The sequence below is a fragment of the Triplophysa dalaica genome, chromosome 4, assembly GCF_015846415.1.
Source record: "Triplophysa dalaica isolate WHDGS20190420 chromosome 4, ASM1584641v1, whole genome shotgun sequence".
NCBI lineage: Eukaryota > Metazoa > Chordata > Actinopteri > Cypriniformes > Nemacheilidae > Triplophysa > Triplophysa dalaica.
In genome coordinates, this window is record NC_079545.1 from 20,248,059 (window position 1) to 20,271,335 (window position 23,277).

Sequence of the window (23,277 nt, forward strand, 5' to 3'; positions counted from 1 at the left end):
TTATCATAATAAGTCTGCCCTTCCTGGTTCTGTAGGTCACCCTCCAAATAAAGCCGTCATACATGTGAGACATATCCATATGGTACATTATTACATCATTACTATGTGTTAAAACATGCCGAATTCATACTGTCCATGAATAACACACTAATAATAGAATCAGACTGAAAATAAACACTGACACACAAGAACACAAAGGAGATCCAATAATTTTATTGTAGCAGGCACTTTACAATGATCCCCACTCTACTCCTTTGGTGTACATCACTGGCTTTACTATTAAATCTCTTCACAAACAAAAGAGCGCGGGACCAAAGGTGTGAAATAAAATAAAACATAGAATTAAATATAAATGTCTTAAAACCGCTTGGAAAACACTTAAAATCAGATCAGTCTTAAACATGGATGAACTTGGGTAACCGGCTTAAACTCACCTAATGGTATGTGCAGAATCCTGTATCACCATAAAACTCAAAGCATGTCCACTGGGATGGTTTCTTGTTTCCACCATATATTCTGTATTCTTAATTATTGTTTTTACACAAAACCATGACTATTTTTTCATTCCAATATATCATAGAACAATTTAAGATATATTGGCACATTAAAGTCAACTTTAACACAAGATTTGAAACAAGTGCTTCTGTTTCTCTACTGTTTAAAGTTTCTACTGTTTAAAGTTTCTATTATTTTCTTCATCAGGACACAATAGCATCAAAAAATATGTTTTCTTTCCTCTGATAGAGTGGCAAGCTTGCCTTAAGTCCTTGGTGTCTATAAGTTGCATTGTTGTCAGGTCTGGTCGTGTAGTCATACAGTCTTCCTGGCAGTCATTACTCTAACAATAGAACCTAGTCCTCCAACGGCAAATGCCTGTTACAGAAGATAGACAGTTTTTCCACATAACAATTACACTATTGATTGTACATGGCATTTTTATGGGATATTTTTAAGAATGTCGGTAAGCAAACAACAATAGGTCCCTATTGACTTCTACCGTATGGACAAAAAACCACAGGGACATTTCTCAAAATATCTCCTTTTGTGTTCCACGGAAGACAACAAGTTATACAGGTTTTGGATGACATGAGGGTGAATAAATGATGATTTTTTTATATCTTTACCTTTTCATGCCACTGTAGCAATATGGCACTGCTATTATCTGTTGGCTTCTCAAAACCCCTGTAGATGTACTTCATGAGAAGATCGACTCCATTCTTGTCGAGCGATTTAACACCTGACTCTATATCACTGCTTCTAAATGATGTCAGCACCCTTAACACCACAGTCTGAGCTCTTTCCTGAGAGAGAAAGATATGATGAAAACAACATATTCCATGTATTAATTTGTTGTTTAAATAAACGATTATTGAAAGTGCACCTTTACTGCAGGGTTCTTGCTGTTGATTGGAGGATTCCTTAGAGCAACGTGAAGGGCCGCCATCATGTCCCCTGTGCATTATAACTGGTTAAGGAAAAGTCAGGTCATCAACTTGTATGCGAGATATACCACTTCTCATACTGAGACGAGACAAAAGTTCTCAGAAACCGGAATGATTGATCATTACATATGTTACAGTTATTTGCTGATGTGTTCTTAAAAACTTTAACCAAGACACACAACATTTATGTTAAAAGTCAATGACCAACACACCTATCCTTGATTTAACATCACCCTCCCTATTAGAATAGTAACACTGGTCTCAACTCCTAAGTATTGAAATTTTTGATAAGGATGCACCAATATGTATATTTTGGCCAATAACAATGACCTTCTTTAACATTAGTAGCCGATAACCGATATATAGTTTATAAATATGACTATAAAATTCCCATAGACTGAAAGAAAAGGCAAAATGTGGAGAACTGCTTTTTTTAAAACATTCACTGCAGAAATCAAGGTAACTTAGTCTTTTTTCCCTGAAAATCATGTACCAAGCCTATTTTACACATGAGTGAATGATACTTTAACCTTCAAACTGTTCTGGTATATGTATTATTTAATAAACAAAGATGTTCTTCAAGAGCAACCCAGAATTTTTTTAGAACAGACAATTCTAACAGGTCTCAAGACAGAAAGCATACAGACAGCAGTCTGATTCAAACAATATGCTTTCGTTCCTATAATTTAAACAATTCCTAAATTCTTTACCTACATCAACAATGTTTTGCTAATAGCAGTAAGTCGACTGGAAGTCAAGTGATCATGACAGAAAGATAAGATAGCATTGTAGAGTATTTTAACAGTCAACTGTGTGCAGCTAAACAAGTTTAACGAGAGGAAATGATTTATCGGCTTTAATATATCGGCCTAAATTTTTTTATCATATTTATATTGAAAATAACCATTTATCAGCCGATACCGATATGGCCAACAATTTATTATGAATCTCTAATTTTAAACACTGTGACCTAATTATAAAAAAATAGAAGGACCCAACACAGAAAACAGTCTCAAGACACACTTGTGTTCCAGAATATAACTTCTTGTTCCTGGTTGCCCTTTTTCATGCTGTGTTGAGGATGTTATAAACTTATATTTGAGCTAAACTATCCATCATTTTAATTTGTTTCTTAAATAAAGCTTTATAACACCAAACGGTTGAGAGTTGCCTTGAGAGAACAGAACGTATAGCTTCTACGCTTCTTGTTTAAAAATGTAAACATAAAGACATAAGTTAAGGTAAAATTGGATGGAAGGAGTTTGTGCTTGCTTGTTTACACATTGTTTATGACGTCGAATATTTTAAGAGACGGAAGTGCACATGCTTTGAATTAGGGATTTAAAGATAACCGATTTTATGATGAACCACGATAAAAACGTCCAACGGTTGGTAATATCATGTCATATTTTAGTTATCATTAAACTGTACCAACTTATTGTTACTAACGGTAAATACTATCCAGCGTCAGACAAAGTTAGCAGCTGTATAACAGAGGTGCGTTATGAAACACGTTTTTGTTCATTTATTTCAGGAGTGCAAAATAAAAACATATTCAGTCTCGTCTGCTCCCGTTTATTTGTGATCACAGAGCTTTTAGGCCCAAAATGTTTATAATGGGGAAAATATATTGAAACACGTTTACTTCATATTTCTCTAGACAGACTTATGATTTTAAAGCTCGATTCAACTCTGTTGCTTTGTCGATCGCTCTTATGACTGCAGGTGCCTCCTATGTCCTAAAGAACATCCGATTACACACGAGTCACGACACACGCAGACAGATTATTTTCTGATTTGTGTTGCGTTTAAATTAATGTCTGATTTACGAATCAAATTGTTTTCAACCTGAACATGAGAAACTTTTACCTAATGACCCCATTGTGCCAGTATTAATATGAACTATTTGATATTTATGTCAACAAAAAGTGATTTTAACAAGTCACATCAACATAAAACTTGGTACTTTTTGGACATTCCCAGCAATTTGGGGAAAAAACGTGATAATACTGATAATCGTGATAATTTTGTTGACTATATTACCAATGTGAACATTTTGTACCGTTACATTTCTGCTTTGAATAAACCTGTCTGAGATACTCACATTTGCATTACCATGTAAAGGGCAACACGGGGTATTTATACAGTACACATAGCATTATAAATGAAAACAACAGTGGTGGCACCAACATGTTCAAATGTCACACATTTACTACCTATAATGAAGCATTTAGTGTATAATACACATATAGCCATATGAGAATTGTGTATGAACTTCCTTTGCTTAAAAACATCAACAACTGTACTGGGACCAGGTGTTCCTGAGGGACCTCTTGTTTTTCTAAGCGAGGCTCAGCGCTCTATAATAAAACCTTGCAAGCTCAAGCTTTTTACATTTTTCCCTACTGAAAATAAAGTGCTCGTGAAATACTGGTCCCCATCAAAGTCATGACACTAAAAGCTCCCAAAGCTTGTAAACAGGGTTAAGACTAAATGACAAATACAGAAGCACATAGCAATTGTGATGCATTTGATGTCACCAAGCATACTGTAGACACAGTCATAGTTGTTGCGTTAGGGAATGAAATGCAAGTATTATTCTAAATACATGACTATTGACTTTGAGGATGTGACAGTCTAATGGGTTTGTCCGCTCAAACAAATCCAAACAAGATACCATCAACAGGAACTTGATTAATCAGGTATGATGGGTTAACAGAGAGGAAGCATAAAGCCCAATGCAAAGCAGAGGTCTCTGCGCACAATGAGGGAGAAAGTTCAGAGTCGACCAGCATCAGAAATGGAAGTCAAATTTCTTTATATAGAATACTCTGGGTAACAACCTTAACTAAACAATCATATTATTGCCTGCAACACAACCATAAAGTGAATAAGTTTGTTACATTTCACAAAAGAATAAACCGAACACAGATAGTAAACAAACAATCTTCACAGATACATTAACGCCATTGTGAACTTTATACAGACCAAAACAAGGAAACAAGAATTACAACATGGAAATAATATGCAAGTAACTTAAGTTACAGTAAAACATGAGGAAACACAACCCTCCTGAACAGGTTTAATAAGATGATGATATAATCACGCATGTTTGCCTAACATACGTAAGTGACATGAGATAAACGTGCATACTTAACCTAACTGGAAAACTGTGAGAAAATAATGCAACTACCAGGCATCTAATGTTGAGCACAAACCGCATCGAGAATAACTTGTATGCTACTTTAATTAAGATCAATCATTTCACCGCACCCTAAACTCATCTGCTGCAACAGGTTTCGTATTTCTATGCAAGATCCCGTTTCATTTGAATAAACACAGACCCAATACAGTTAACTCTGCTTTGGGAAAGCATTACATTACGTAAAATGTAATTGTGTCGTATGTTAACAAACGCTAGTACTGAACGGGGCGCGATCATGTCACAGGTACCACGTTCCGACAACATTTACACACTCACTGTAAAGGATATTGCCTGATAAGGTTGTCCACCTCCGCCGCATCGGGTCCCTGTTGATCGGCTGCCTCGTCGTGATCGTCCACGAATTTATTCTCGTCGAATTCATCAATGTCAACCTTTCTGAAGCGCGAAGAAAGCGTGTTCTTGGCCATCGGGGCCACAGTGTCACCTCGCTCAGCAGTCCTCTCTGCTGTTTATGTTACAGTGCACGCGCTATTATGGCAAATGTCAGTATGTGGTTATAATCGTCGTCACATCGAAATGCTTTCAAAGATGGACGAGTAGATAGTCAAATCAGGGTTTTGTGTTTGTGTTATGCCATCACATGAGCTGTGTCGGTGTACCGAGATATTCAATGTTAAAGCGTGATAGTTGTGGAAACCTGCCACCTGCTGTATGGGAGTATGTGAAGGGTTTATATTTCATGTATATTATATTTTAAGATTAATAATATATGTTGAAATAAAGGGAACATTCCACATTTTTCGAAATATGCTCATTTCCCTGCTCCTCAAGAGTTAATACATTGAGTTTTACCGTTTTGGAATGTATTCGGCCGATCTCCGGGTCTGGCGATAGCACTTTTAGCATAGCTTAGCATAGATCATTGAATCCATCTAGATCAGTGGCATCGCGTTCAAAAATGACCAAAGAGTTTTGATATTTTACCGATTTAAAACTTGACTATTCTGTAGTTATTTTATGTAACGTTATTAAAACAGGCGGAAAATGAAAAGTTTAGATATTCTAGGCCGATTTTCTTTTCTTTTGTTTATTGGCGGTTGGCAAACCAGCTTTGGTGCATATCCGCCACCTATTGGGATGGAGTGTGAAGACCAAGGAGGACTTAATAATCTTAATAAATATATTTTTTCTTATAAACCTTTATAAACATATGTATATTTAGCAACCTTATATATATTCATGTAACAAACGTGACTCTCTCAGAAACTTATAAACATAAAATAGGGTATTTTTTAGATTCTTTCTGTGTACTCTGAAATAATTCTTTAATTGTTAGTTTGACTTTCAATTCTTTAAGATCTTAAACAAGATGAGCTCTCTCACTACTAAATCCGACACAATGTAGGAACACATGCTCCACTGTTTCTGTCACCCCACAGTGCTCACGACTGCTTGTGTCACTTTTCCCTATCATGTGCAAATGTTGGTTTAGTCTGGTGTGCCCAATAGCCTAGATATAATAGTGTCATCTCTTCCATATTTACTCCTTTCACTCCCTACCTTGTTTTGGATAATAAAAAGGTGTCTTCCCTTTAACTCCTTATTCCATGTCTCTTGTAATATTCTTAAAACAGCTTTCTGATATATAATATTATAATATAATATTATGATATCCTTAATCATAATATTAAATAATACTGGGCTACACACACTACATTGTGGTGTTCCATAATCAATAGCATAAGTCCTGGAATAACTTGTCCCAACCCTCACTTGAATAGTCCTATAGAGTAAAAAATCCATTATCCAATTATATATTTTCCCCCAAATGCCCATCGTTTCTAACTTAATAAGAAGCCCCTCTCTCCATAGCATGTAGTAAGCCTTCTCCACATCAAAGAACACTCCGATTTGTTCCTCTTTATTCACCATTGCCTTTCTGATATCTGATTGTACACATATAACTGAGTCCATAGTATTTCGTCCTTTCCTGAAACCGCTTTGATGAGGGTAAAGAATACTCTCATTTCTATTGTATATTGAACCACCATTCTTTCCCTTAATTTACACAAGTTTGATGTTAATGCGATTGGCCGGTAACTAGTGGCTAAAGAACGATTTTTACCGGGCCTAGCGTTTAAGTTTAAAAGAAAATGTATGTATCAATTTACACTAACCGGCTTATTAAATGACGGTCCAAATTCCGGAAAACAAATGCAATCATGAGATTTATTAGGAGTAGTGGGTTGTATAGGATTTACGCGACTATAATTTAAGAGTGCATAAAACATTCTCTTCACACTCCATCACAGTAGGTGGCAGTATGCACTTATTATTGGTTCGCAACCCGCCATAAAATCCAAAGAAGAAGATCTTTCCACACATGGTAATGGTTTGTTTTTCCACTGGATGGCGCTGTTCATTGTTGAATTCTGCGCCTGCGCGTTCCACATGTTTTCGTCGCCATGTTGAAACACTATAGCGTGAATGAATTCGAGGGCGTTTTATAAAATTAATTTTACTTTTTTGTTTCAAGGTTTAGTTTAAATCACATATAACGTGTTATCAACACGTTGTTGCAAACAATGGGGAAGCGCTATTACTGTGACTACTGCGATCGCAGCTTTCAGGACAACATGCACAACAGAAAGAAGCACCTAAACGGGGTCCAACACCACCGAGCAAAGAAAGCCTGGTTTGACAACTTCAGAGGTAATTGCATATCGTTTACATAGAAACAAATGCAATGAGCTATACTTTTGAGACCCAAAACACACCTTTTAAAATTATTTTCAGACGCTCCTGCAATCTTAAAAGAAGAGCGGGCAAAGGAACCATGCAGAAAGTTTCTCCAAACAGGTAAGGTAACGTTAAACGTCCGAGAACAAATGTCTTTATCTTCTTGTAATTTTTTTAGGTTTAGTTGCTGACTTAACCCGTTTACATTTTCTTCTTTGGTTATAGGGCAGTGTGTATTTGGTATAAACTGTCGTTTTTCACACATGTCCGAGAGGCACATGAAGATGTTGGAACAAAAGATTGATGGTGAGGTGATTTTCTTATGGTGCCTTTTGCGTAGATCATTGATTCGGTATTTTTAACTGTACAGATCTGCTTAACAGGCATGTCTAGTGCTGATGGCTGTACACCAACACATACAATTTATTAAACCGAGCACGTGTTGGCAATTTCCTATTAGATGAAAGGCGACAGAAGGAATTTCCTGAGCAAGATGGATTATCATCTAAACGCAGCCTTGATGAATGGCTTTCCAGAAGAAAAAAGAAACAGGCTGCCTTGACATCAGGAAGGTACTTAATGTGAAATATTAAAACAAAATGATTTCAAATGACCAGATATTTTTTGTTCAGGATGTCAAGAAAGCCAGCAGATTTGAGTTTTGTTGACTAAGTTTGCAAACAGACGTAATTTTTCGAATAAATCTCACGGTTCATATCTGATAGGAAATAATTGTTACTTATGTTGTGATAGCAAATATGCTGTATCGGAGGCATTTTGGTTTTGTTTGAACCTGCTGTCTTCGTGAATGAGGAATCCCAGCTGCTCAGGTGCAACTCTGCCTCCTTGATGTCAAAATGCATTGAAAAGCTTGTTTTAGAGGTCACCCTGATAGATACGAAAATGAGATTGCATGCAGCTGCCTCATTTGCATAATTACCTGCACATAGACCCCAATGATCAAGAATGCACATATGCTGTTTGGTTCAGCACTGTAACTCGCGTTACTGTTTTTATTTCAGTGTTTTAAAGATGGACGAAGAAGAGTGCCTTGAAAACATTGAGATACCTCCGTACCTTCTGTCTATTCCAGATCTTCCTCCATCTCTCCATCCCCCACCAACTGGCGGTTGGAGAGTGAGCTTGCAGAATGAATGGGGTTGATATGGAATGTATAAAAATCATTTTACATTGTGTATTAATGACACAAGTGTGTTAAAATCCCAGTGACCATGCTGCTGTTTTTATATACAATTTGTAAATAATGGTGCAATATTTACATCAAATTGCATAGTAAAACCATTTGAGATTTATTTATTGTGCATTTGATTTGATTTTGTGCAAATAATAGCGTAGCATGTACTTGTGTTCCTTTATTTGCAACACCTCTGGCATGATGCAATATTTTAATAGAAAGTAGTTTACATAATAGTTTCTTTCATTTGCAGTGTGTCAAGAAGTTTTCACCGAAGACATGGATGTGAAATATTACAGTGTGTACACATCCTGCCATTATAGGCATACTGTACTATAATGTTCATAGATTTGCAGATTCGTGTTTTGCTGTTGAAGTTTGAATAAATGCAGCTGGAGACTTATATATTATTGCCGTTAACACTGTAGTTGTGTTTGTAGTATCAGTCATGCATCACACATTGACCTCATTTTACACTCACAGACAGATTTAACTAGTAAAAAATATACTGAAGAAAGCGCAAAGAAGGATCACCACTGTTTTAATTCAGTTGCTCATATAGTACAATTAAATGTAATTATCAGCACATTTTGGTACATCATAGATTCAAGATGATACATCAACATTGATGCAATATAAAATTACATATACCACTTAAATATGTTACTATTACATCAGAACATTAATACAATTATGTGAACTAAATCCAACATTATGTAATTGGATATATGCTACATTGCCCATGTGGATTATGATGAATTTATAGTAAAGAAATATTGAAAAATACAGGTAAACAAAATAAAGCATATATTTCATATAATCTCAAGAGTCTTACTCTCTTATGCTTTTAAAAAAATATTGCCATGTTAAATGATATTACTTCTAACAGTGTGTATAAACAGCTTAAACAAATACATCGTAGATCACATGGAAACACTTTGGAAATTGACAGAATGATATGTTTTCGATGTCCTGAAATCAGTACCTCTTATTTGTATGCATGTCGTAACTTTAAATCACAGTAAATTGTCGTCAAATAAGAATCAATTGCATATTTTGGGAACAAAAGCCAACATGTCAGAAATTTACAAAGACATGCAACTGCAATGAAATAACATCATATCCTTACAATTCTGGTATATTTTGTCAGAAAGGCTGTCTCATGTCAGTATTACTTCACTGGTCAGTTCTGTGTGTACTACAAACAGCAAGAACAATTTCATGGATGCCTTGAGTTAGTTGACTACCCTGTGTAGACATAAAAAAATCTGTCATCATTTATTCACGCTTTTGTCAATTCAAACCTTTCTTGAAGTTTCTTTCTTCCACAGAACAGCAAAGAAGATATTTTGAATAATGTTGTTAACTGGCCCCCATTCACTTGCAATGATTTTGTGTCCATACAATAGAAGTGAATGGGGACCAGTGCTGTTTGGTTACCAACTTTCTTCAAAATATCTTCTTTTGTGTTCTGCAGAAGAGACTCATACAGGTTTGAAAAGAAAAGAGGGTAAGTAAATGATGACAGAATTTTCATTTATGGGTGAACTATCACTTTAAGTTGCATGTTGGTTTATTTTACTCTAGCCCTCCCGATACAAATGCAGTTCTCCTGCCATTACAGTCATCCTATGCAGACGCAGAATGATCTAAAGTTATTGTAAGTGCTTAGTTATTCCTTTTCAAATGATAGATAAATGTTAATGAACACAACTTATTAGTTATGCATCATTAATGATATTGCACAAACACTTACGTGTTATCTACTAAGAAAGTGCACAGACTTTGGAATCCTGACCATAGAGACACAGAACAATACCAACATATTGTTTAGGCACTGAGATTGCTGACAGATGCATAAATTACAGATAGACGCTGGATGCATACATTTCATAGTATGCATAAGCCCAATATTGCTTGATACCGTTAGCTCGCACCAAACCTAAAGCTATAAAGTTGCTTTGAAGAATGCTGAAGACCCTTTCTTTTGCTCATGTTTACTGGTTCATTCCCTTTGAGCTATGCTGGAAAAGTTTAAAACTCAGTCTTTAGATGTTAAATGACATAATTGGAAAACAAATATAGAATTTGACACTACACCGATCACAACCATACAGATCACCCAATAACAGTAAAAACCACAAGCTGTTAAATTAAGATAATATTAATACAGACGGATTATTCATTAACAACATTGATGTTATCAAAACGCTAGGAAACATTTCATGCAAATATGTCATATTACGTAAGAACACAGTTATTTTGCAGTATATTTTCACACAAACATTTAGTCTCACTTGGCACATATAATACGAATATCTTGTAATATTCATGTGACGATGCTTTTTTGCACACAACCAGTACGCAAATGACAGATTTGTCATAATCCTGAGAGTTAAGACTGGAAGAATACTTTTTGCAAGTTAAACTCTCATTGCACAGGTAAAATTCAATAAACCTGCGGTCACACTAGACTTATCGCTCCATTGACTCCCATTCATACACATGCGAATGCGTCAGACCGGAAACGCAAGCCCGTCCGAAGATATTTTGCCTTTCGATGTGTAATTTTAAAAATGTAAAAGATGGAGGAAATTGCTCCCACCCATTTTTGCAGAACCTTCCCAACGATTTTCTAATGCTCAAAGTCTAGTGTGACCGTGGCATAACACTTTGGATTGTCACCAATTATATATCTTCAATTTTCCATCAGTTTCTATTAGTGAATCAGTAAATTTTTAAGACATTCATTTACACATTTTCACATTACATTTGGTTTTACTTATCCTACACTCTTAAAAATAAAGGTGCTTCACGATGCCATATGATAACCTTTTTGTCTAAATGGTTCCATAAGGAACCTTTAACATCTGAAGAACCTTTCTGTTTCACGAAAGGTTCTTTGTGGCGAAAAAGTTCTTAAGATTCTAAAAAGGTAAGAAAGAAATGGTTCTTTGACTGAATAGTTTTTTGTCGAACCAAAAATGGAACCTTTTAAGCACCTTCATTTTTAAGAGTGTAAAATCTGCTGACGTCATAGGCAAATTTGTTTAACCGTTTCAACTAATCATTGTTACCAACCGTTTCTGTTTGGGACTATGGTAAAACTATGTCCAGAAAACTATGTATAGTAAATGATCAGATGACATTAAACATTACAAACAAATGGGGACATACCCTAGTCAATGTCACACAAATACCTTGACATGGCATTCATACAAATATGGATATAAGAATACAGCCATACAATACAATACTTTCTATTATGTTCAGTGTTATAACAGATGCTTTTTATTACTACAGGGTAACATGACCTGATATAATAATATAATTAATATAGTACAATGATAATTATCAGTGTTGCTCTTGATTTATTTCTACACAAAAATGACATTTGAATTAAATTGTTTTGGGCTTTTGGGACATCGTTCTTCTGCCAGCTAAGAACAGTCTGATTTTACCTTCAGTTTATAGGGAAATGAGAGCGCAGACTTTGGTGTTATTTTTAAACTGGGATCATTAGAAACTGAATTTAGTGTTTTTTTGCATTTTTACCTGTTGCCAGTCATTTGTTGTGTTAGAAACAGAAGCGATCACTTCATCCCTCTTCGAAGCATCTGATTGGCTGCGATGAGCATGACGCTGATGATAAATGCGATTGCAAAGGCACAAATCAAGCTTTTCCGCACACACGTGTGCTTGACTTGTTGCATGGGGCTTGCTTTGGGGACAATAAAAAAAGAGAGAAATTTTTGTCATGGCATTATTGATTTGTCCCAAAAGACATGACATTTCTTTAGAAGGACAAATGTCACAATCCTTAACTTTCACTGAGCTCCAATACAAACATTAACTGCAATACATAAAGAAATGCATAAAATCTAAAACAAGGTTTTCAAGTGCAGATTTATGAGCTCTTTTCCCCAGGACTTTATCAACAAAAGCTAAACATTGATTGTTTGCCTGCAATATTGGCTTATTTGTCTCTATGTGTTTAATAGAACTGACAAGCGATTTAGATTGACGATGCACAGGCACTTCACAATGAAACGGAAAGGGGCGTGCGAACCCAAACAGCCAATAATGCATTATGTCTATCACATTTTTGTTTATTGAATTGTTATCGCTTGTTGGTTTTATGGCTTATTGTTAGTGTGTCAGAATTGTTGGTGTATGAATGCTTACTGTCAATATCTACTTGGCACTCGGGGCTGTTTAAGTGACTCTCCTCTGTCATGATAATGTTCTCGATGTCTTTCATTGTCAGATGATCACAGAACGTGTCATACAAGAGTCTCTTCAGCTCATCCACAGTCAGCTTTTGCATGTCACACTAATGTAATAAATAAGAAAATTCATTCAGAGCGATAAACCGACAATGAAAAGGTCATTAGTAGAACAAGGTTAAAAATTAAAAGTTTCCCAGTAAATGGCAGCCATTATTGATCAGTGGCTGATGCACAGATGGGTTATACTAAATTGCAGATTTTAGGGAATATTGCTTTATAATAGACTGAAACAGAGCTTTCAACATTCATTTTAATTCAATGCTATTACTTTGCCACAAATGTCAATAAGTTAATTGCAGAGTGTGAATAATGTATGAATAATCTTCTCTTGTCCACTAGTAATCACAGGGAGTCATAAAACATTGAGATGAAGTAAAGCTGACGCCTGCCAGAACTAATTATTAAGATTTTGGGGAAAGTGTTTCAGATTAATTCAAGAAAAACGACACACCTTCCAGAAAATGGAGTCAAACTCGGCTCCATGGAACCTATCAGGCATACCAGCAGAAGACAGTTTTGGTCCGAGAAGTGTTACAAACTCCTCGAAATCTACTTGACCATCACCTGCAAAATATAATGACATGATCTTCTTAATCTTATTCTGTCCTTTGTTAACGATTCACTTGTATCACAATTTTATAAATTGGCTGAGATATAAACGTGTGCTTGTGTGTCCAACAACAGATTATATGCAAGTGCTTTTATACCATCCGTGTCCAGTCTTTGAATGATCACTTCCAGCTCCACCTCGTTTGGCATGTAACCAAGAGACCGCATGGCAATTCCCAGCTCCTGTTTAGAGATGAATCCATTCCCATCACGGTCAAACACCTTAAAGGCTTCGCGGATCTCTACAGATGTGCCAGATACATTGTAGATACATAAACAAATAAAACGTATGTTTTTGTTGTCTGACAAAAAGTACAAAAGATGTCACTGGGATACCCTTTGCCCCTAAAGAGTGAATATTATAACATCAAAGGCCTACATATTGGCATCAAATGTAACTATATCAGTATCTAAATAGTCTATATCTATCTTTTAAAGGTTACTAACAGCTTTTTCTCTAACAGTATATGTATGATATTTAATAGTTATTATAATACAAACGGAATTTGTGCAGAATTTCAAATTTGGTGATGTGTTTTGTTTTAATTATTCATAAATACTCTGCACAGAAATAAAGGCAAACATTAGTTTAGGCCTTTGACTTTCTTCGTCTCTCTGGGGCTGTCTGTGTAGAGCTTGGCTTGTGTTTTACAAGCATGTACACAGTGGGTGGTTTTACCCAGAAATTGAAACACAGAACTGAAAATATATATATATGTCTGAAACTGCACCTTAAATTTATTTAGCATTTTTACATATGCAACCGAATAGATAAGTTTGTAAAATTGTCCACGCTAAATTTGATTCACTTTGAAGTTAATATAACAGACCACAGAGATTTGCGCCTGTATTTGTCTTTGGATATATTCGAGATGATGGCAATTTTCGTGTGGCAACGGAACGCCCACCCTCACCGTTCGTAATCCAATTGCGCTTTGAACTCCACTAAACATTGATCTCACTGCGCTGTAATAAAATTCAATGCAATATACACATATCTTAAAGCATATCTCGTCCCAGATCAGTGTACAGATAACAAAAACAATTTCAGACATCAATTTCTTCACTGTAAATCTTGACAGGTGAGGCTGCCGTAGAGATCTCTCCATGGTGCTGAAATTCACATTTTCAGCGTTGAAAGCACTATCGCAACAGATAACGCAGCTTCATAACTCAACATGAAATATTACTCACCCTCCACTTCATCCTCTGGGAGGCTGATGGGAGTCCGGTAAGAGAGAAGATCAGGAATTGAGCAAAGTCCCCTGTACATGAACCGGGAAGTCACGGCACGAACTGGCATTTCTGCGACGGCAAACCAGCCCTTGGATCCTGATCTTCATATAGCACTGCTGTAGTTCGGCCACTGCAACTTTACTACAGAGCGCACGTTGGAAGCTCAAAGCAAACTGTTGTTTGATTCATCCTCATCGTCTATTTTTTAAGTCCAGGTACGATTAGTCACTCTGCACACTCATGCAAAAACGATCATCCGGAAGATTGCAGACTGCTTTGCACCAGGTTCGTTAACTATTGCTGTATATGATCCCACGAATCCAGTCACGAATGGTATATGAATGTTAGACATTCAAATGATTCAAATGTAGCAAGCCGGAACTGTCCCCATTGTCTGCGCATCTTCAGCTGGATTCGAAGGATAAATGGAGAGCATCAACGCCTCTTCGAAAACAACGTGGTGTAGTCGATCCTTGAGATATGGTGGTTCCATCAGATTGTCTTAGTCAGGTGTAACGGGTATAATTTAAGGTTCACAAAACAAATATTCACAGAGATGACCGATCGAGTGAGTCTAAGAAACCGACTACTGTCACATTATACAGATGCGCATTACCTCCTCCCGGGTTTCAGCTCCCTTACGCTCTTATTGCAATCCTACAGGTAGTCGAGCGGTCTCGAGTTAAAGAAATCAAAATATGGCACATGCCAGTCTCCTGGATTTTGAGCAGCATGATTTTATTAATTTCAGTCCAGTTGCAAGAATAAAATAAGGTAAATTATGTTCTCTAATAAATGACGAGTATAACAATAATTATAGAACGACAAATAACGCGTTGTTTTTCTAAAAATGGCCGCGTAATATAAACTGATTTGAAGAAATTTGATGTGCTGAACAAGAATCCAAGAAATCTCGGGTGCACTGTGTCCTCTGTGAGGTCTAATCTCCGAATGCGCGCCTGATGTCTGACTTCCTTTTATCCAAAGTCACCCGTGTGCTGTGAGCGCGCTTCAAGGACCGATTTTATGCAAAATTGCTGCTATTAAAATTGCTTCTAAAGCTATTGTCTTTATCTTCCTATACTGTATAGATCTTAACAAGTGGCGTCTGTTTATAATTGGCAAGACAGTCAACCCTTTACAAAAATGAATTTCGCGTTTTTTTTACATGTGATTCAAAGACTTTCACATCCTTTGTCTTAAACAGAAATCCTGCATAATTCATCTTTCCTGTGTCAAAGTGAATATCTTGTTATGCATGTGTACTCTCTTGAGGACAGGCAGCAGCTCATTATTCTGGTCCAAAATGGGCTTCCCTGTCGAAGCTTTCAGCTTGTGGACTTGGACTCCTTGACAGCTTGTCTCAGCACTGGTCTCTCTCTACCGCACCTGAATCTTTTCCCACGTCTCTCAAGTGTCCGTTTGAAAACTGTCATCTGTGAAAGTGGTTAACATTCATTTGAGGAGAGGTTCTACCTCGTTCTCCGTTTTTTCAAAGCCTCTAGCTTAGTTAGTCAAACTTTTAATCCAAAATGATTTCCAGATCATTTTTAAAGTTTAATCCTAGAATGGCTTGAGTTAAGGGAACTTGCCCAAGGCCTAAACAAGAGCGAGTTGGTTGGTCTCTAGTGGTGGAGTATGCATGTTGAGTTTTGTTAGCAGAGCTATTTTATTCTTTGTGTAACTCCTGGTAGAGATGCACGTATTGATTAAGCTTAATTACCCGTGACGTGCTTTGTTTTTTAATTCACAGCCTCTTTGAAATCTACCAAGTTCTATCAGACTTTAATTAGTCAATCAATCTTTACTCTTGCTAAAACTATAGCAAAAAGGAATTCGCTAAAAATGTACTCCTTCATAACCTCTCTTTGAGCATGCTTTTATGATGCAGCAAAATGTCAGCCCACATAAATGAAAAATGAGTTGCATACCTAAATTTTGCTTCCATTTCACACCATGAAAAATGTAATCAGTTAAACTAAACAAGCATAGAGAGATGCTTCAAAAACTCACACATGCAACCTGTTACCATTTACTGTCCCAAATGCTATCGGGAATATTGATTGACTCTGTAATTGCCAAGAGGGGCATTCACACGGATGACTGTTCATTGGCGTTTTTTCTTTTTGATAGAAATTCTCATGCGTTGAGAATTTAATCAGTTTATCAAAACAACCAACTGCTTATTAAGTAGAATCTCTCCCTGAGCCCCTTTGATAAAATGGACTAATTTGCAACTGCATTGTAAAATACAATATATGTGATATCTATGTCACGTTTGGATGATCTTTATGGTCCTGGGCTCTATTAAAGGATTTAAAGAACCATTAACAGGGTTTATCTGTAGGCTCAATTTTGAAATTGTTCTTGTATAAGTTAACCACCACAGTGGTCACCTTGAAACTTTCACTCAGAGATAGAGAATAAGTATGATGTGGAAATAGTTTTTCTCACGTTTACCTTCTATTCTGGTCTGAATATTTGTATGTATTGCGAAATTAAATTCCCTTCTCGCAAATGGAACCAATTAGACATATTTGCATGAGATTTATGATTTAAATAGTGTCATGTAGAGGGCGATGATTCATTTTAGCCAGTAATGATTTGAGTTATATCAAACGAAGGCGACTTAGATAAATTAACCCATTAAAGAAGCTAATGTGAAATTTGTTCTAATAATTTAAGCTCTCTGGTAGTTTGACCTGATTCTTCAGCTTTGTGTCTGCCTCTGGCTTGAATGGGAATATTTTCCTGAAAGACATTTCAAACCAGTCATTTCAAACCGGTATGAGTTTCTTTCTTCTGCAGAAAACAAAAGAAGATATTTTGAAGAATGTTGTTAACTGGCACCCATTCACTTGCATTGGTTTTGTGTCCATACAATAGAAGAGAATGGGTGACAGTGCTGTTCGGTTACCAACTTTCATCAAGATCGTCTTTTGTGTTCTGCGGAAGAAAGTCATACAGGTTTGAAAAGACAAGAGGGTGAGTAAATGAAACAGAATTTCCATATTTGGGTTAACTACTGTATCACTTTAAGACATATAAATAACACAAACTTATGTAATTATTTATTTTCAACCTGTTCTGTGCACACACTGTAACAGCTCCAGTTATTCATTAATTGTTACCTCCTTTTTAAGGTAATAGTCTCTGTTCATACATTTCGATGAAGCAATTATTATCAGGTCATATACTTAATATTTAGATATCGCTGTCTCCCAGGACGTAAGGTGTTTTATTCACAAATGTATTTTGCATTAGGATTCTTGTGAATGCATAAACCAACCAATCTAATGTACCCAACAATGCCTCACAGGAGAATAGAACTATGACATAATGCAAATAGGTTTGCAATCTTCGCTTGACGTCCCTTTATCTTCAGGACATTTTGAATATCTGAACTTTTCACACAAGGTCAATCAGGTCAAACGTTAATCACTATTTTTTTTATCGCAGCACAACCAGTCCCAGTTATTGCAAGTGTAAAAAAAGTGCTTCTAAAAGTTCTTGACAGAAATGGCACAGAAGAACAATTCTGGTTCCATTTATTGAAAGGTTCTTATAAGAACAATTTATTTTTAATATTTTCAATCTAAACAACCTGTTTAGAACATTTAAAATGACATTTTGTGAAATAAAAAACATTATAATAAGCAAAGCACCTTTGTTTAGTGCACACTATCTTTTAATGTATAGGAAGGCCTCAACCTTGCTTGAACAGGAAAGTAGTTGTCATTTCATCCGTCTAATGGCAAAAATAAATTTAGTAGACTAAGATATTTTTATATCTTCTCCAAAGCAGTGTGACATGCAGATTAACAAAAAAAATATCATTTTCTCTTTTATCTTTGCAGTTAAAATGCTCAGTGACACTAAATAAGAATGGAAAAAGATATTATAAAACAGAACCAAATCTCAAACTCAACAACCATCTGCCATTTTAATTCTTCAGTAAGCATTCCATGTTTCCCTATTAACTGCAGCATTAAGTAAACCATGAGAAGATAAAGTTGGTTGCTGAGATTGTTTTGACACCATTATGTGCACTGCTGCCTCATTGCAGAAATCACAGCTTGAAGGTCGCCCTTGAACGTCCTTGTTTACTGTTGGCTCTGTGTTTTACTCACTTGAGCTCTTGGGTCCATACAGGACTCCCACAGTCACTTAATGTCCTCATCATACAATTAGAACACTTCAACTGTTACAATAATTAATTTAGAACCGCTCTGCAATCGTGGGCATGGTGTGGAGTTTGCATGAAGCTGATCAGATAAATTTGGCTTTGACTCTGAATCGTTCTCATCTAATCTCTCAGCACATCTGGTGTAACTACTTATTGCTGGCATCATACTTTCACTTCATTATTCTCCTCTCATTAACATGTGGATGGCCTAACCAATCTTTAACACTGAGTCGATAATTTATTTAGTTTGATTTAAAAAAGTGTTATTTTCAAAATATTTTTCTGATTTGGGAATACATCTTACTTTATATTCCTCAATAGCTATATAGTGATTTGATTAATTTCACAAGTTTATTACTTCTTTTTTTGCTTTGTATGAGTCTTTCTTTTGTGGAACACAAAAGAAGATATTCTGAGCAGGGTAGGGTAACAAAATGACACATTTTCTGTTGGTAAATGTATGTTATGGAATATGTTATATTGATCTGCACTAAAAGACTGTTTTATGTAAATGTATGTACTTAAACTGAATTGAAATCTGCAATGAATGAGCAACCGGTTGTTTGTGTATGTCGATTCAGTATGCTCAGTGTGGCATTGGTGATGACACAGTGTCCTCTACAAAAGAACCACTTCAAAGCAATTCTCTCATCCTGCTCTCCTCTGGCGTCCTATCGGGACAGCATGAAATACCTTGCTCTTAAAGCTTTCACTGCTTCTCAGTTCAATTAATGTTAAAATTGAACTGTTCGAAAGCTCTACCAGCCAGGCACAGTACGTACCACACTGGACATCAATGGAGACATCTTGTTTTCCAACATCTTTCATGTTTGTATGTTCACATGATAATAAAATAACCTCCAACTAGTCACTTGGATATATGTGTGTACACAAGCAAGACATTTTATCTGTAAACATTGAAGGCCGAAAAACTAGAGAGACTCTGAATCACACAATAATTGTATCAGCCTCCTTCCATTTCGTCCTATCTGTCTGCTAATAGCAATTAAGGGAAGTGACTTTGTGCAGAGAGATACTGTTTTACTTAGAAAGGACAACTGAAGTTTGACCCTGTAACTGATAATTTGAGACAGTATGACAAATGGAGAAGTGAAATTCTTGAGTGTAGCATTTATGGATCCGGAACCAGTCAGTGCAACACTGATATTTATATTAATAAATCCTTGTTATCCATATGTACAAAAATGCTTGATAAGAATTTAAAGCTGATCATAAACATAATACATATTTATTCCATTTAAATGGAGCAAATGTTGTAAATTTGATATATTTTAATAATGTAAATGTTGCCTACAAGTTTTATGGATCGCAAAATTATAAGATTCACATATATAAGTATAAATACAAAACCACTAGTTGAATCGATCACTAAAACTTCTAGAGTGTTTAAAACCTGCATGAGAAACATTAAATTGAGTTATACAACAAACTTTATAATTGTATATCTTTCTTAAAAGGACACTAATGAAAACACATCAGCAAATTGAAGTTTTGAAAGCAGCTTCAAATACTTGTTGTTCCAGCTAGACATTTAACTCTGTGTCCATACTAGTCTTTGCACTTAACTAAAATTGATGTGCACTACCACAGGAAAAATAAGGACATCAAATCAAATTACATTCCAAAGATTTCAGGAAAAGCCGCTCCTGTGGATCTTCAGTTCTGCATGTTTTTTCTTGCACAGACGTCATTCGCAAAAATCCTCTTTTTGGCTCTGTACCCCAGAGAAAGGAAGATATTTACTTTCTGCACACGTTTCTAAGGTTTTCAAAAATGTTCTCAACACATTTTTTAAATAGTACATAAGTTGGAAAACAACTGAACATGTTCGCAATTTTTCGTCCTAAACTTGTTTAGAGGAATAGAATACAAGCTTGCTCTTTTTTTGCCCTGACATTATCCTGTTTTCATGCATCTAGCTGTGGTTTTACATTATTTCTTCAAATACAGATATTTATGGCCTCCATGGCTTAAAAAGAAGAAACCCATTATAGTTAATGTAAATTTCTGCATGTATTTAACATGCTTTATTTATCTATTTGGTAAGGATAGCTGCTGGATTGACTGATCCGTTAAAAAACATCACCAATGTTTCCCAAACAGACCGTTTTGCAGCTAAAATTGGCTGAACGGATGCTGGAAATATTGCTTTCTGTATGTACTGCCTCCACATGCTTCAATACACTTTCCCTTTCAGACAGACTCAATTACCTTCCTTTAAAAGGATTCTGTGTGACTCTGTCGACAGATTAGGTCAAGTAAAATTGATAAACAGTTTTTACGGAATGCTTGTTATATTTATGTCAGCGTCTTTATCCGCAGGTCACCCTCACAAGGTGACTTCTATCCCACCCTATTTGATTTAGAATTAATATGCACCAAAGCATTAATGCATTTTTTATAAAAGCGTTGAGGTTAAATATTGAATCATGTACTCGTGCAAACGTACATGGCAAAAATGCTTTCCTGTGACTCTGTGGCAAGGTCATGGGTTCAATCCCAGGGGATTGCACGTAATCAGAAACAAATGTATTATACAATGCAATGTAAATCGCTTTGGATAAAAGGGTCTGCCAAATGCGTCAATTTAAAAAGCAAGTCTGTTTGTTAATGCCTTCTCTTCAGGTTAAAACAATATGTCTCTTTGCTTGGTGAATACGATTGTGGTAATACTTCATGCACTTCCCAGGGAACATAAAACCAACACACAAGCAAAAATATTTGTGATAGAAATTGAAATGCGGCAAAGGCAGGACAAAGTGTACAACACTAACAATTTCTACTCCATCCTGTTGTAAGGTCATACACCTAATTGAATACATTTTTCAGATTTTTCATTTTCTGCAGAGTATAAGGGACAGAATACAATGCCTTCTTGTCTGCCAAGAAGAAAATTGCCCTCAAGTCCTCCATAATGTGGCCTTACAACTTTTCACCAATAACCCATTGTCCTCTATCCTCTGTATGCTAGCTATTGTCTGAATAGACTGGTTCCATCCTTTTCAGCTACAAGTCTATACAGTATGATCATTATTGTTTCCCACAAGGTTAACCTGAGGACATACTGTACCTCATATCGTATTTACAAGGAGCCAGATTGAGCTCTTCGGCTTGTTACACTGTTTAAGCAATTACACTTCTACCAAAAGCAACGTTAAACTGCTCATTGTAATTTAAAGTAATTTACCTGGTTATTTCATGCTTGTAATGGAGACGCGGAGCATTTCATTGAGGCGTCTATATTGGTATTTTATGGTATGTGACCTTGAATTTATTATGGATAGGACGGATTCCACAATGACCGCATTGATTAATTTTCTTGTGATGTTTTGTCTTTCCTGTCTTATTGTATGTCCTTCTCAGTCTGACCACATCTAAATAAGGTTGATATTTCCTATAATTTGTGTATTTTGAGGCTTACAAAACAATTTTCAAAACTGTTCACAACACACTGAATTTAGTAAAACGTGCTTCCTAAACATCCATGTCATGCATGAACTCAGATCGTGAACATCTTGATCCAAAACATCGATTAATCTTTACTTCTGTTTATTGGAACTATTCTTTCAACATTATCTCTTATCCACCTTCCTTATTTCATTCATCATTTAAAGAGTTCATTTGTGAAAACAGATCAGTTGCCACAGAGGCACCATAAACCAAACCTCGTTCCCTGAAAGATCTTCAACATTGAATCAATTTGGTTTTATTGCCTCTTTAAACGTACTAACGAATTCCCCAAGGTCAAATCTAGTGCCAGAAGTCCAGTCGGCCTCTCCAAACACAGACCATGCCTACTCCAGACGCATGAGTCCTAACCATCCAGAAAAACAGGCTAAATGTGATTTCTTTATAAAACAGGCATTTGTTAGGGATTACCACCAGAGAGCCGCCCGAGGATGCTTCTTCTGTATGCAAGTCACAAATGCTTGATTCATGGCATGCAGGAACAGAGCAGATGAGCTCTCTGGCATAGAATGAAAAGAGGGGGAGATTAATATGGAAATCCCCAGGAAAGACCACTTTCTGAGAGGTGTTTCAAGAGCCCCGATACATCTAATTCAGGAACCTACTGATGCGCAATTAATCTTTTTGCCGCCATAAAACATCATCACGGTTTAATTGGTGGAATGAAGTGCGCTAAATGTTCGTCAGGTTTAGGGGTGGAATGCTCTGCTAGCTGCAAGCAACTTAATGTGTTTGTCTTGTAGTCATAAATATGTAAGAGGCTGGAAAACACTTTAGTGAGGCAAATACCGTTTAACTGCTGTCTGATGCTTGCACACAAACACATGCACACACACATTTTGTGTTTTGTGAACTAGCATATTTTCCCCAAATTCCTTGGTTTCTTTTAGCACCACACTTGTTGGGTTGGTGTCACCCAGTGTTGG

The 23,277-nt window shown here is 36.2% G+C and overlaps 3 protein-coding genes across 4 annotated transcripts; 1 reads left to right on the plus strand and 2 right to left on the minus strand.

Moving 5' to 3' along the window:
• Positions 1–193: 193 nt before the first annotated feature.
• Positions 194–5,713, minus strand: arpc5lb (actin related protein 2/3 complex, subunit 5-like, b). The gene is made up of 4 exons (XM_056745585.1): positions 4,935–5,713; positions 1,382–1,453; positions 1,125–1,301; positions 194–873 (listed from the first exon to the last, which is right to left on the minus strand). Exons 1-4 carry the CDS (start codon positions 5,073–5,075, stop codon positions 811–813), a joined length of 453 nt encoding a protein of 150 aa, XP_056601563.1. The 5' UTR covers positions 5,076–5,713; the 3' UTR covers positions 194–810.
• A 1,336-nt stretch (positions 5,714–7,049) lies between these two features.
• zmat5 (zinc finger, matrin-type 5) lies at positions 7,050–8,947 on the plus strand. Its single transcript, XM_056745580.1, has 5 exons — positions 7,050–7,320; positions 7,405–7,467; positions 7,573–7,653; positions 7,808–7,919; positions 8,370–8,947. The coding sequence occupies exons 1-5, from the start codon at positions 7,194–7,196 to the stop codon at positions 8,509–8,511; spliced, it is 525 nt and encodes a 174-aa protein (XP_056601558.1). The 5' UTR covers positions 7,050–7,193; the 3' UTR covers positions 8,512–8,947.
• Positions 8,948–11,799: 2,852 nt separating this feature from the next.
• Positions 11,800–15,585, minus strand: cabp7b (calcium binding protein 7b). Of its 2 annotated transcripts, XM_056745579.1 has the most exons (6): positions 14,635–15,585; positions 13,539–13,682; positions 13,283–13,395; positions 12,728–12,875; positions 12,098–12,263; positions 11,800–12,003 (listed from the first exon to the last, which is right to left on the minus strand). In XM_056745579.1, the coding sequence occupies exons 1-5, from the start codon at positions 14,741–14,743 to the stop codon at positions 12,136–12,138; spliced, it is 642 nt and encodes a 213-aa protein (XP_056601557.1). In that variant the 5' UTR covers positions 14,744–15,585; the 3' UTR covers positions 11,800–12,003; positions 12,098–12,135. The 2 variants fall into 2 exon arrangements, with proteins under 2 accessions (XP_056601557.1, XP_056601556.1); XM_056745578.1 differs by having other exon boundaries at positions 11,800–12,263.
• Between the last annotated feature and the right edge of the window lie 7,692 nt (positions 15,586–23,277).

Coding starts and splice junctions, on each gene's coding strand:
- arpc5lb (XM_056745585.1), bottom strand. CDS start 5,075: ATGGCCAAGAACACGCTTTCTTCGCGCTTCAGAAAGGTTGACATTGAT. Junction 1,454..4,934: donor TGGACAACCTTATCAGGCAA/TATCCTTTACAG, acceptor TTATAATGCACA/GGGGACATGATGGCGGCCCT. Junction 1,302..1,381: donor GCAAGAACCCTGCAGTAAAG/GTGCACTTTCAA, acceptor TTTCTCTCTCAG/GAAAGAGCTCAGACTGTGGT.
- zmat5 (XM_056745580.1), top strand. CDS start 7,194: ATGGGGAAGCGCTATTACTGTGACTACTGCGATCGCAGCTTTCAGGAC. Junction 7,654..7,807: donor GTTGGAACAAAAGATTGATG/GTGAGGTGATTT, acceptor ATTTCCTATTAG/ATGAAAGGCGACAGAAGGAA. Junction 7,920..8,369: donor GCTGCCTTGACATCAGGAAG/GTACTTAATGTG, acceptor TTTTTATTTCAG/TGTTTTAAAGATGGACGAAG.
- cabp7b (XM_056745579.1), bottom strand. CDS start 14,743: ATGCCAGTTCGTGCCGTGACTTCCCGGTTCATGTACAGGGGACTTTGC. Junction 13,683..14,634: donor CCCAGAGGATGAAGTGGAGG/GTGAGTAATATT, acceptor GCACATCTGTAG/AGATCCGCGAAGCCTTTAAG. Junction 12,264..12,727: donor GTGCCAAGTAGATATTGACA/GTAAGCATTCAT, acceptor TTGTCCCCAAAG/CAAGCCCCATGCAACAAGTC.